The sequence below is a fragment of the Colossoma macropomum genome, unplaced genomic scaffold (genome assembly GCF_904425465.1).
Source record: "Colossoma macropomum unplaced genomic scaffold, Colossoma_macropomum, whole genome shotgun sequence".
NCBI classification, from domain to species: Eukaryota; Metazoa; Chordata; class Actinopteri; order Characiformes; family Serrasalmidae; genus Colossoma; species Colossoma macropomum.
Genome location: NW_023494794.1, coordinates 308,203 through 321,600, shown reverse-complemented (window position 1 = coordinate 321,600; position 13,398 = coordinate 308,203). Strand labels below are relative to the sequence as shown.

Sequence of the window (13,398 nt, the reverse complement as noted above, 5' to 3'; positions counted from 1 at the left end):
GCTCCTAAGCACTAGTACTTCAATTTCAAATAGTTTGGATACTTATCCCCATCATTCTGAGCAGGTTTTCTGGTTAATGCCTTGGGTTTTCACAGTAAGTTTCACATCCTTGCATGTGAAACTATAAAGTGTTTTTTGACGCAGTTGCGGTCCGGTCACTGGGAAATTAACAGCAAGAATACATCTTCCTTATCTTTAGTTAGGGAGCATAACTGTATCATATTCAGTTGCAGTTATATTTAAAAAAATAAATAACTGATTTCATAGCCACTGTCTTCTCTCCAGGCTTTTATTTTATTTTTCTATTTAAAGTGATTAAGCTATCAAAAAGAACAAATACGCCCCTCTCCCAAGGAAAACTGAATGTAATGTACTTTTAAAACTCATCGAACCTTTGGGACAATCTTGTACCTTTGAGGGTACATTTTAATAGTTTGTACTTTGGGGGACTAAAATGTACCTGACCAGTCAACCAGGACCATCACATTACAGTGCATAACTTTAATACAACCAAGAAAAGGCCTCAACTTGTCAAGCTTGCATATATCCAAGGTCCTCCATTACATACTGGTACTCTTCTACCACTAATATAACCAGCTTTTCTGTATAAAATCCAACTTCAAATACATTTATTACCAGAGGTTATTCTATTAAAAGAGCCAATGTTCCACACATAGTGTGTGTTTTTCAGAACAACAAGAGTGTAACTCTTGATTTTAGGTCAAAATGAATTAGGACTGAATCAACGCAAGTATTTGAGAACTATAAATCACCCTAAACAGAAGCTTCATATTGACCAGCACTGTTCTCTAGATCTAATTTTTCAAACACACCCTAGACCAGTGGTTCCCAAACTTTTTACAGCCCCATACACCTTCAGGAGTCAAACCTGAACCCCCTCTCGCAATTCATATACTGACATGACATTTAACCTCTCAGCATAGTTTCAAATGTTACAAATTATGTTTCAAAAGTAAAGATATGGCACGGAAGAAGTGTTTACTAGTGTTATATTCAAGAAATATGTATGAAATTTAATAGTAGGTAGATAAACAGATAAATCCTCCAGATGTTCCGAGCTGCTGCCTGCGCAGAAATGTGTCTAATTACATTTTGCCATTAATATTCAAAAACTCAGGCTTTCATCACGGATCACGGACATATTGTGTCCGAATTTTGAATGCTCAGTAGTAACGTGATATCCATAACCTATAGCTAGCTAGCTAACTAACTGCTGGCCGTGCTTCTGAAACAGAGGCCACACAAGCTCCTGTTATGAGTCAACTTGGACATTTTCGGACAGCGTGGAGAAATTTCTTGTAAAGTACATTTGCAGGGAAAAACTGAGTCATGACTGTATGGGTAGCTACCATTTCTTTTTATTCCTACAGTTAAGGTGGGCTCACTACAACTACAAACCTGTGAAGGTGAAACTAACGTCAGTACCCAAATAACAAAGAGTATACATTCCTTAGCGACACCTCTTTTACACTAGGAGCAGCAGATGACAGTCATCTAATCGATAACCAACACAAGGAAGGTGCTGGAGTGAAACAGCCTTTCTAACAATCTTTTGTACAATTAATATTGAATTTAAAGCAGAATCACTGTTTTTAATGCAAGTTTTTATTAACATAAGACATGACACGTTACATTGGTTACAATATGTACATCAATGGATTACACAACATTATACACATTAACAGAACAGGTCAGGCACATTAAAAAAACAGCGCTGGGCTAATTAGTTTGATTACAAACTGAATAGCTACACTGAGAATAACTGTTTTTTATGTTTCCAGGCTTCCTTAGCAACATTACAATATTTCTCTAAGAGGCTTTGCTTCCATTTTTAATTTAATTTTTAATTCAATTTAAGAAAGTGGACCAAACCTGATCAGTTTTCCCTTGATAACCATTACATCTCGTAACCAGAGCTTCAAAAGAGGCTGTAACTGTCATTAATTTAAACAATTCTACAAATGTAGGCTAACCTGCCTCTTCCAGTGATGGAGGATGATTCTTGCGGCAGTGACTGCCAGCGCTAGTCCAAATGCTGGTGTAGATACACATGGTGGTAAAAAAGATTTGTCTCCCAGCAAATAAAGCTGGGGAGATTCTGTTAGCGGTTTTCCCACCCACCCTCCAAGACTTCCGATTGTTTGCTTGCAGAAAGGAAAAACACAGGAACACACCCACGTTGCGTGCAGGAAGGTTCCTGCTCTGCCCCTACACTTTCAGCACAGATCATTATCCGCTAATCCTGTTTTCTTGTGTTGTGTTTTACTGGTGAGTAGTAAAATCTATGCATGTGTAATTTTACCTAGTGCATCCCTGACTGAGCACCCAGCACACCATGTCTTTCCATGTATCCTCTGCAATGTCCGAGCTCAGGTCCTTTTCCCAGCTTAGCCTCAAATTCCCACATTTGCCATACAGATTATCTGATAGCATTTTAGAGCCTTGCAGCTGAAGGCTCAGGAAGCATGCCTGTTTATTCTCAAACTCCATTAGCATGATGTCAAGGCTCTTTACTCAGCTGCTCGTCTGTAAAGTCTCCCTTGTCTTTTAAATTAAAACACTGTTTAAGCTCTTGAAAGGACTGAAATATATCATCTCGATACAGGTCAGTGACTCTGTTATGTTCCTGATCTAGCCATGATTCTTACAAAATCTGATTTTCCTCATTTAAGTAGCAGGATTATTCCAAACAGAGAGGTATCTCTGTATTGGACAATGCACAATACCTTATGCAATTTAGCCCACACCCCCTCAGAATGTTGTAATATAGGATTGGTGTTCCTCTTACTAACTTGTGGTCAAGTGATTAGCCAAGTTTGTCATTTCGAAAGCCATATTATATATCTCCACACTGGACAATGCTAAATGTCATATATTCCTAGTTGTATATAATTTTTGGATTTTAATTCAGGGTCTTTTGCATTCTACAAAAACTCCCTAATTAATTGACTGTACTGTTTAAAAATCCATGCAGGAATATATATTGGCACTATCATTGAAATACCGGGTGAATCAGATTCATCCAATTTCAAAATAATTTATTTCACTTGTAAACAATGCAGTAAATTGTAATTGGTAAATGGTCCTCCAGCTGTACAGACGACATCAATGCGAGAGGCAAATTCATCCCATTGATTCAGCATGTGGGGTGTCACTGTACTCATGGCTCTCTCAATGCGTATTCGGAGATCATCCATTGTTGTGGGGAGTCGTGGCACATAAACAGAATCCTTAGCATACCCCCACAAAAAAAAGTGACAGACGTGAGATCTGGTGATCTTGGGGGACAGTCAGAAACTATGACCCCCTCTTTCAATTGGTATGTGATTGTTTCCTAGGCGCCTCACGGTTGTAAAAATATGGCGCTTTGAAATCAGATGAATCTTTTTGAATCACCCTGTATAATTGAACTGGGGAGTGACTTAACATTTTGATGATGCTTATCTTTCCCCATAAACTGAGATTTATTGATTTCCATTTATCTGAAGAGTTACCTTGTTCCAGTGAACGAGGAGCCAGGTAACTCCAATATGTTGGATGGTTTGATATGTTAATGGTTTATCATGTCCCTCACTGATGGAGACTTTCTATGGGTCTAACGACACCATAGTAACATCTTGCCCTGTCACAGAGAAGGAACACAGAGCAATCCTAGTAACGTGGAGTAGGACATTAACAAGAAGTTATCTAGCAGAACTTTACTGAGAGCAAAGGGAAATTAAGATGGTCGGGTGGTGTGGCCGTATTCAGAAATGGGGCTTGAGACAGTGTTTGAACCACTTCTGTGAGGATGATGAAAAACAGTCATACAGGAAAAGTTGTCGCCATGTTGGTGAGTTGGAATGTTAGAGGTTTAAACAACACAATAAAGAGAAACAAAGCTTCTGTTCATCTAGATAAATTAAAAGGTGAAATTGTGTATCTACCCTTATGCTTTTATTACTATTTCAAACTATTCCAATCTTTATTGCTAAAGAACTAAATAAGTTTACTTCCACCTTCTCCTGAAACAGGATCTTGCCTCCGATTAGGGAGGAATTTTTGAAAGAAACAGGGAGGAAGGGGGGGCTAGCCTTGCCAAATTATGTGTACTATTACTGGGCAGCTACTCACAAGCTATGGTTTTGGGCCCTAGTCTCACTAAAAGAAGTTCCAAAATGGGCTAAGATGGAGCAGCATTTGTGTAACCCAGTATCTGAGCCCCATTACCCATTAGCAGACTTCTTTTGACAAATAATCCAATAGTGAGTGGATCACTGAAGATCTGGTCTCAGTTTAGGGTGCATTTCAACAACAGACAGGCTCTCCCCTCTGCTCTTATTGTGGGAAATGCCCTATTTCCTCCATCACTTATTGACTCTGCATTTCAAATGTGGGCTAAGAAAGGTGTGAGGTGTAAAAGACCTGTTTAAAAACAACATCTTTGGTTCATTTGGACAGCTTAAGTCAGACTTTGGTATCCCACAATCTAATATTCAGGTACACAGCTTCATCAAAAAAATATTTCTCACCATTTAGAGTGACTGGATAGACGAATGCTTAAATATAAACCCTTCAGTATCTGTACTATATGAAAAGAGTTACAGAATACAAGAGTACAAGAACAATCAGAAGTCATAGTATGATCCTCCGTGGGTGGAAGAGGGCCGAGACACCGTCTCGTAAAAACAGGATCAAAGAGGTCACCGTCCATTTTAAACTTGAACATTTGAAGCATATTACCAGGTTCAACCAGGAGGTTCTGTAAATGCCGGCAAACGTTTGTGACACATTTTGAGACATTCTACATTCTATTCTCACTCACTAAACATACCATAAAGGTCCTTTTTATTTATTTTTTTCCCCCCTATTTTTTCTCCTTTCTCCCTCTTTTGCTTTGCTCCTCTTTCTTTCTTAACTTTAGCTAGGTCTTAGAATATGTGTAAGTGAGGATCGCTGTTGGGGGGTTTAGGGGCCAAAAGAATTTGACTGGAAGTGTTTGTGCATAAATATTGAAAAATCAATAAAAACATTAAAAAATAATAATGAATACCTGATTTATGTCCTGGGTTTTCCACTTTCATTTTTAATAAACAGTATTACGTAAGTTGCTTCCTTTTTGTTTTAGTTGTCTAGCTAGCAATTATCTCTGATCTTCGCTTTCAAAGAAATTGGTTTTAGTTTGAAACATGACATTAACTTTTTTTGTTTATCTCATTCAACTCATACTTAATTTCACAAATCTGTTTCAATAAGGCCTCACTATACAGGGTGATTCAAAAAGATTCATCTGATTTCAAAGTGCCATATTTTTACAACCGTGAGGCGCCTAGGAACCAATCACATACCAATTGAAAGAGGGGGTCGTAGAGTTTCTGACTGTCACCGGAAGATGGCTCCCTTCAGTCTGCGAGGAGATGCGACCCCTGAGCAGAAAGCGTTTTGTGTTCTCCACTTCAATAAGAGTGAATCCATCATGACTGTGCAGCATGATTTTCGTTAGCAGTGAACCTCCAACAGCTCAGAGCGTTCGTCGTTGGTTCCACAACACTGGATGATCTCCGAAATCGCATTGAAAGAGCCATGAGTGCAGTGACTCCCGACATGCTCAATCGAGTACGGGATGAATTTGACTATGGCGTTAATGTTGTCTGTACAACTGGAGGAGGTTCATATTGAGCACTTGTAAAATTACATAATAAACTTTATGCTCATTTAAACCATTTACAGTTTACTGCATTGTTCTGTAATGATTTATAAGTGAAATAAATTATTTTGAAATTGGATGAATCTTTTTGAATTGTATTTTTTCCAGTTCACTCTCTTTCTTTTTTAATTGGGTTTCCAATCTATTGATGTTGTCCTTGTCTTTTTTGATGCATGGGCAATGATTTTTCCACTTTGAGGCCTTCCACACTGCCTATTTATTCAGTAGACCCCACATTTATCTGAAAAAAAAAGTTTTTAAGTTCCTCTGGCAACAACTGCTTAAATGCTGGATTTTGAAAAAGAGAGGTATTAAGTCTCCACCATTACTCTTTACTGTTTGAGCATCTGTTGTTAGACACAGCTGCACTGTTGTGTGATCTGCAAGAGCAGTTACACTCATCCTACTCTCTAGGGTTGACTCAGTCATTCTACTTAATACTAGAAAGTAATCTGTTCTACAGGGAGATTCACTCGAAAGAGGCCCCGGATATTCTGTAATAACTCTCGCTAAGATGAAGCAATCTGAACGAAACAATGTGCAATGTGCTCCTCAGTACATGGAGCTTTGAACAAGCTGGGATGCCCCTGCGTCAGAGCGATGGGGTAGGTGCCGGACAGCCGTTACGACGCTTAACCTCCGTTTGGAATTTCTGGGTGCATACCCCCGTAGCCCTTCATGTGTCTGACAGAAAACAGAGATCATTTCCAGCATCGCACGTAATGCAATCGATTACACATACATTAAGGTATGTAGTGTATTTTTTTGGTTTAGATTGCTTTATCCCTAACGGGAGTTACAACAGAATATTCAGGGCCTCTTTCAAGTTAATCTCGCTGTAGAATATGACTTATGTTTATGTGAACAGAAAGTTTGTTCTCTCCTGTTGGAATGTGTTAACCTCCAGATGTCATCTAACCCAAAACCTTTCATTAGCTGAAATAATGCATGTCTGTCCTTTGAGACATTACACCACCAAGTATTGTATTCCCATCTTCGATAGTTCCCACCAGCCTGTTCACTTCATGGAGAAAACAGGGGCGCAGTATTTGGAGGAAAGTTAGGACGAAGTGCCTGTGACTCACAGATGCCCTCAAAATGATTAGAAGATAAGGTAATCTGTGCAGTCTGTAAGTGGTGGAAATTAACCTCTTAGCTTAGTCCATAGTTAAATAGGCTTCTGCACCCTTAACATTAGTTACTTAATATCTTCAGAGAAATTCAGAGTGTTTCGATTTCTCTCCTCTTTTAGCCAACATACAATCAATGCAGGCAAACTTAGCAAGCTATTCATACTAAATGAGTTAGTCTGCCTGGTGCCAGGCCCAACAGATGCAGCTTTAGGCTCAGCAGTCCTGTCTCCCCATCCAAATACCCCTTAGTCTACATTCCATTAATTATGGCCTCGACACATATTATCCTCCCCTCTTTGTCTTTATGTTATTTCAACAGAATGAAATTGAATTTCTCATTCACTAATATAGCAAACCCTCAACTCTGACTATTAAATGAGCTATAAAAAAATACCTGGCTGAGCCAGTCTGTCTTCATTTTTTCAGCATCTGATTTATTCATATGTGCTTCTTGTATAGATGCCACATCTGTCTGATGTGATTTGAGACAGAGCTTGTACGTCCATATGTCTTCAGTTGTGTTGCCACTCCTATGAGCCTTTTATCAACAGACGTTTTCCAACATAGACAACAAAATATTTTACTATTGCCTCTCTAGCCATCAACATCTTTAGAATGAAAGAATGTACTGCCAATATCATTCAGCGTACCAGTTTGAGAACCACAGCCGTGGACAATTCATAATATTGTTCTATCATAACACTAATAAAGTGTGACATCAGTCTAGGGGTCTCCGAAGACTGAGCGAAAAATATAAGACTGAGAACATTTGAGAACGGGTTTGCTGGCTCAGCCTACAAGACGCTTATCATTGTTTTGACTCTAAAGTAAACTGCAAACAACACTGTAAGTGCCTCATTAAGTAATCGACAAGAACCCAAACTTTCCCATTAATACTACTACTGTCACACAATGTTCAAAGCATAACTGAAACGGAGACAAGAGACCAGAAATCTGAAAAAACACACAGTTGCACAGTTGTCAGCAGCGCTTGGGTAACTGCCAGGAGTGTAAACATTTCTGAACACAGAGCTCAGTTCCGCATTTAGTGTGGGCACATTTGTAACAGGAAATTGCACAAGACATAAAATTACACGAGTACATTTACATCACGTCATAAAGCTGTTACAGGAACTTGATCTCTACCACACCTCTTTCAGTTAATCAAAGGCTTCTAAAGACAATCATTACTGAAACAGTTTGGCAAAAAAGTCAAGCTCACTTTTGTCCTTTCTCCAAATGTAAATCAATAAGACATGTTTGAAGAATACTTATTTAAATAAATACACACAAGTCTAAGAAAAAATACTTCACGATAGCTGCTACTGTTTAGTTATGCAACATAGTTTTCATACTTTTAGATAACAACGTCACAGTGCCAGAAACCACAACTCTGAGTTTACTCAACATGCAATTTGCGGCAACTGTGACTTTTAAGATAACAATTAGAGATAATAATAATAATAATAAGAGACAATTAAGATAATCCTTTATCAGTCCCTGACTGAGGAAATTCACAGTGCTACAGAAGCAAAGGGACAGCAAAGCACTCAAGAAAAGGAGTGTCAAGAAGAGAACTGAGAAAGTACTTAATCTTATTAGTTACTTAACAATGTTACTTATTACTATATAGGCAACATACACCGATCAGGCGTAACGTTATGACCACCTCCTTGTTTCTACGCTCATTGTCCATTTTATCAGCTCCACTTACTATATAGGTGCACTTTGTAGTTCTACAATTACAGACTGTAGTCCATCTGCTTTGTTAGCCCCCTTTTACCCTGTTCTTCAGTGGTCAGGACCCCCATGGACCCTCACAGAGCAGGTACTATTTGGGTGGTGGATGATGGTGGGTGCTGAGAATGATCCTCCACCCAAATAGTACCTGTTCTGTGAGGGTCCATGACCACTAAAGAATTGAAAAAAGAGCTGAAAAAAGGACAATGAGCGTGGAAACAAGGAGGTGGTCATAATGTTATGCCTGATCGGTGTATATAATACTAAAGATGAACATAAACTCTATCCTTCACAATTTAAGAAAAACAAATAAAAGAGCAAATTTTTTTTACACTATATAGAGATTTTACACATATTGCACATGAAGTATTGATTCATTGGTGGCTATAAATGATTACTTGTTAGATACATTAGCCTCCAGGCTCAACACCAAAAGTAAAGCAAATGACAAAGGCCATCCCAATGCGCTCACTAGTTCTGTATGTAGTAAATAAGAACATGATTCACTTCCTAACCAGTGTGACACAGACAGTATACAGCACCACCGAGTGGGCAACTCACCCAGTGTGTTGTGCTCAGCCATACCGTCATTTTTAGGATGGAATATTCTAGTCATTACATAAACATTTCATTTTGTTTACACTGAGACCCAGACACAGCCATGTATCAGTCACAGTGTTTAATGCTAACCCTAACTTTTGATTTACACTGCTAGCAAAATGCTTTTTTTGCTAACATTGCTAGCACCAAGTTAACCATGGTTTACCCATGCAATTTAGCAGCTGTTGCTAAAACAGTAGATTAATAACTTAACTGAATTTCTGTTAACATTTCATTTGACCATATCAATACTGAAACAAAGCCTATTACTGAGTATTTCAGAAGGGGCCTAATTAGCCTGCTAGCAGGTCAGCTAATGTCACATTTTGCTCTTAAAATGAATAAAAAGTAGTACTTTTGAAATACATTGTTACAGACTTTGTATAGAGTAGTTTGCGGCAAACGTCTAACTTAATATGCTTGATGTTAGAGACGGATGTAAAGGGTTAGCAAAGTGTCTAACAGGTTGCTTTGAACACTTCAGTTAGCTGAAAACTGATGGACATGTCTCACTATAATCAAAACCTTTATTTTTACACAATACTCAAGTGTGAACATTTTTTGGGGCACAGCAGGTGAGAACAACATTCACACCCATTTTAGAAAACTTTCCAAAAAAGTTGGACTGAAGACAAGATGCCATTTCCAGTCAGAGAGCATAGTAAACAGTCAATGCCCACTGGCTTCTATGGGGCCTAGTGGGAACATTAAAGGAACAAAAGGTTTCTTTGCACTAGAACATCCTGGAAAAGGGCAGATTTACCATAAATACTCAAACAGGGAGCTCTAGACACATTGTAAATGCTTGGCCACTATTTTTGGGTTAAGGCAAAATGGCAAATTTTATTATGACCAAGTTATCACTTCATAAAGTATTTAAATTTGCTCCTGGTGGAGCGGAAGACTTACTGCTTAAGTCGCCGTGTGTAGAAACTGGTTTCTACAAGCATATTGAAACAAGGTAGTGGGCCAAAAGATCTTGCTGCCATCTAGTGGTAGCCACAAAGCACTTGTATTTCTACTCAGCAAGCAACAGGCAGTTTTTTAAAAAAAATGTTTTATTTAGACCACTTTCTCCATTTCATTTTAGTACATACATTTATTAAAATAATGAACCTTAAAATGCCTGGAAGGCACTATGCCATAGCTTCTCATAAATAACTTAAACACTTAAATCAAGCTGTGTACACCTGCCAAGAAATACAAACACAGACAGACAAAGGCTTTTTCCTATGAGCGGTTCTTGCTGACCCAGTGGTATTTGTCCACTCGTGGACCAGAGAAGGCATAAGAGGGCCTGTAATTTTTGAAGCTGTTGTGTGGAGGGTACGGGCCACTCGAATGCTGCTGATAGCCGTCCCCAGCATAGGGCTTCCTTTTTGAATAGGGAGCCCAGGACTGCATGGGTGCAGGTGGGCCAAACTCGCTGAACTGAAAGAATAAGAGGGAAAGTTTGAACAATCCTTAAATAAAAAAAAGGTAACTCCTTTCATAGCAACATTCTCCAGGAGAAGAGAACTGTGGGAGTGCTGGAGCTTACATTTCAAAAAGGTACCCTCATTTGATCAGTGTGCCAATAGCCCTTATAGTAAACAGCAATCTTGTGCTTAAACAGATTTGCTAGGCTTTAAGCCATTAAGTCTGCTGTAGGCCTCCAATACCAGTTTGGACAACATGGGAAGTTTAGACATACTTAAGCAAACAAGCACCTTAACTAGTTGCTCAGCCTAAATACTTTGAGCTGTTCTTTCAAAGTCTCTTTAGCAGAATTAAACTACTCAATTACTAAGCACATGTAAATGTTCCAGACTAAAACATGCTGTTTTATGTGCCAAAAAATTCACACTTGTGAATTCAGTAAAAATAAGGGTTTTCTTTATAGCAAGACATCCATCAGTTTTCAGCCAACTAAAATGTTCATAGCCAGTTTCAGGACTTCATAACTGCATCATTCATGGTTCAGGTACCAAAAAATCAATTCATTTCTACATGACCATTTCAAAACTCTTACTCTTACATCTGAACAGGCTGTGGCAATGTGCCTTCAAGACTAATATGCAAATGAGCTCTGTTAGGATTGGTTGCCCTGTACCCATCTACTGTGCCACAATCAGTAAGCAGCCCAGCCTGGAACATTCTTTATAGCTTCAACATGAATGGGTAAGGCTAAACTGCTGTTAATTTGTGACAAACTAGGACCTCAAAACAGCCTGCTTCATATCTGGCCTGGGCAGAGAAGGTTCAGAGTTGTGTTTTTAAAACCAGTCCATTTTACAAAAAAGGCTTTTAAAAAGTGGCTTCAGCTTTTAGCTCCATGTCCTGAGGACTCCTGTGATTTGCATTCATTTTTGGTGTCACTGGATGAATGAAGTGACAGATCTGATGTTAAACTGGTTAATACACCAGTAGTTCCCAACCCTAGCTCTGGAGTGCCTCTGTCCTGCACACTTCCACAGCTGCCAAGACACCTGATCCAACTAAGCAGTCAATTAGCAAGCCCTTTCAGCTCAAGTGGGACTTTTAGAGCAGGAAAACAAGTGTGAGGGGCAAGGCGTACTTCAGGGCTGGGAGCTTTAAGTACACAGTTGATTAATTAGGTATAGCAATAATCTTTAACTAAAGCCCAACCAGGTCAGGGTTTAGAATACACTGGTCTTTATAAACCTCCAAAGAAAATGTTATATAGCCAAAGCTAGAGACAAGCCTATCCCATAGAAGAAAAGCTATAGGTTGTTCCTGAGGAGTCTTACTTGACTCAGAAGATTACTGAAACTTATGAAATGCGCTCCATACCTGGTAGACACTATTGGGGTTGGACACAGTGGGGATGCACTTCGGCTCAGGAGCTGAGAGAGTACTGCTGCTGCTACTGCTGATCATGCTGCTGTTGGAGCTCTCTTCGTCTGAGGACGTGCCAGAGTAGTAGTCTGAGGAAGCCCGCTCCACAGCGTTGTTTATCCTGCGCGAGAAGTCGCTGTCACCCTTCTCCCCATCCAGCAGAGTCACGCAAAACGGTGTGGTCTTCTCACCATACCTGTAAAACCAGTTGTCAGACAAGGCAATTGGTCAACAATTCTGACCTTATGAGTTATCAGTAGTGATGTTTAGCATTGCTAAAACCTACAGAAGACTCAATCACTTCCCAAGCACAACACATGAAAACTGCTAAAGCACACTTGTTAATGCTAACACTAAGATGGCATCTTGCCTTAAAGCATGCATATCAATCTAGGGACCTTCCAGGTCAAAGTGCTGCAGAGATTAGCACTTACCCTCATCCAACACTCTGAATTCAATTCATGAAGGCCCTGCTAGTTAGCTAATGAGCTGAATGCTCATGCAGGGTGTCATGAGGCAAAATACACCCCAAAGAAAACTCAGATTTACCACAGTTTCACCATAATCAACATTACATATGAAAAATACAAGACACATGCATGCTTGCATGTCATTCTGGATAGCAAATAAAAACAGCTATTTGTGTTAGACATCACAACCCCAGTACTGAGTTAACTAATTAACTATTAATTTTAGATCAAACTATCCCAATTGACTCTGCATGCATCGAAATTAATGGATGGAATTGGTTTCAGGCAAAGTAAAGCATCGCTTCAGCATTTAAAAGCAGAAGGTTTGAGGTGTCTTTGAGGATGTCACCTGCAGGACACTTCTCCTGGGTCCACCCAAATGGTGATCTCTTTTGGCAAACCCAGGTCCTCATAGTCAACACCACTCTGTCTGCAAGCACGAGCAATTGTGGGATCCCTCACTTGGGACTTGTTCATCCTCAGACACCTTAAAAAGAAGCATAGTTGATTAAGACTGAAACCAACTGCTGCAAGAGTCATGCCTCTACACAAAAGAGCCTCACCGAAAAGCCTGTCCTTTGCATGGGTTCTCAGGGTACCAGTGGCTTTTATAATTCTCAAACAGAACTGACGTGAAAGCGACAGCAAACTTCTCCCTGTGCAAGCGGTCTAGTTTTCCATGTTTCTTTGCCAGCCTTGCCACAAAGAAAACTGTGGCTGCAATTTCTTCTTTCATTTTCACAGATTTAGAGACTTTCCACACACAAGAAACTACAGTCCACCTTTTTTGTGTTAATCTAAAACTTCAGTAAAACTAGAATAAAACCAGGACTCTTCACAAACAAGTAAACAGACTTGCTCTTAAAAACTTTACAAAACTGGCAGAAACAAGCTCAAAAGCACAGACCAA

General features: G+C 39.3%; 1 protein-coding gene across 1 annotated transcript; it reads right to left on the bottom strand.

Annotated features, from left to right (window-relative positions):
- Window positions 1-10,140: 10,140 nt before the first annotated feature.
- Window positions 10,141-13,398, bottom strand: btg4 (B-cell translocation gene 4). Its single transcript, XM_036580893.1, has 4 exons — window positions 13,052-13,398; window positions 12,838-12,975; window positions 11,974-12,214; window positions 10,141-10,611 (listed from the first exon to the last, which is right to left on the bottom strand). Exons 1-4 carry the CDS (start codon window positions 13,222-13,224, stop codon window positions 10,411-10,413), a joined length of 753 nt encoding a protein of 250 aa, XP_036436786.1. The 5' UTR covers window positions 13,225-13,398; the 3' UTR covers window positions 10,141-10,410.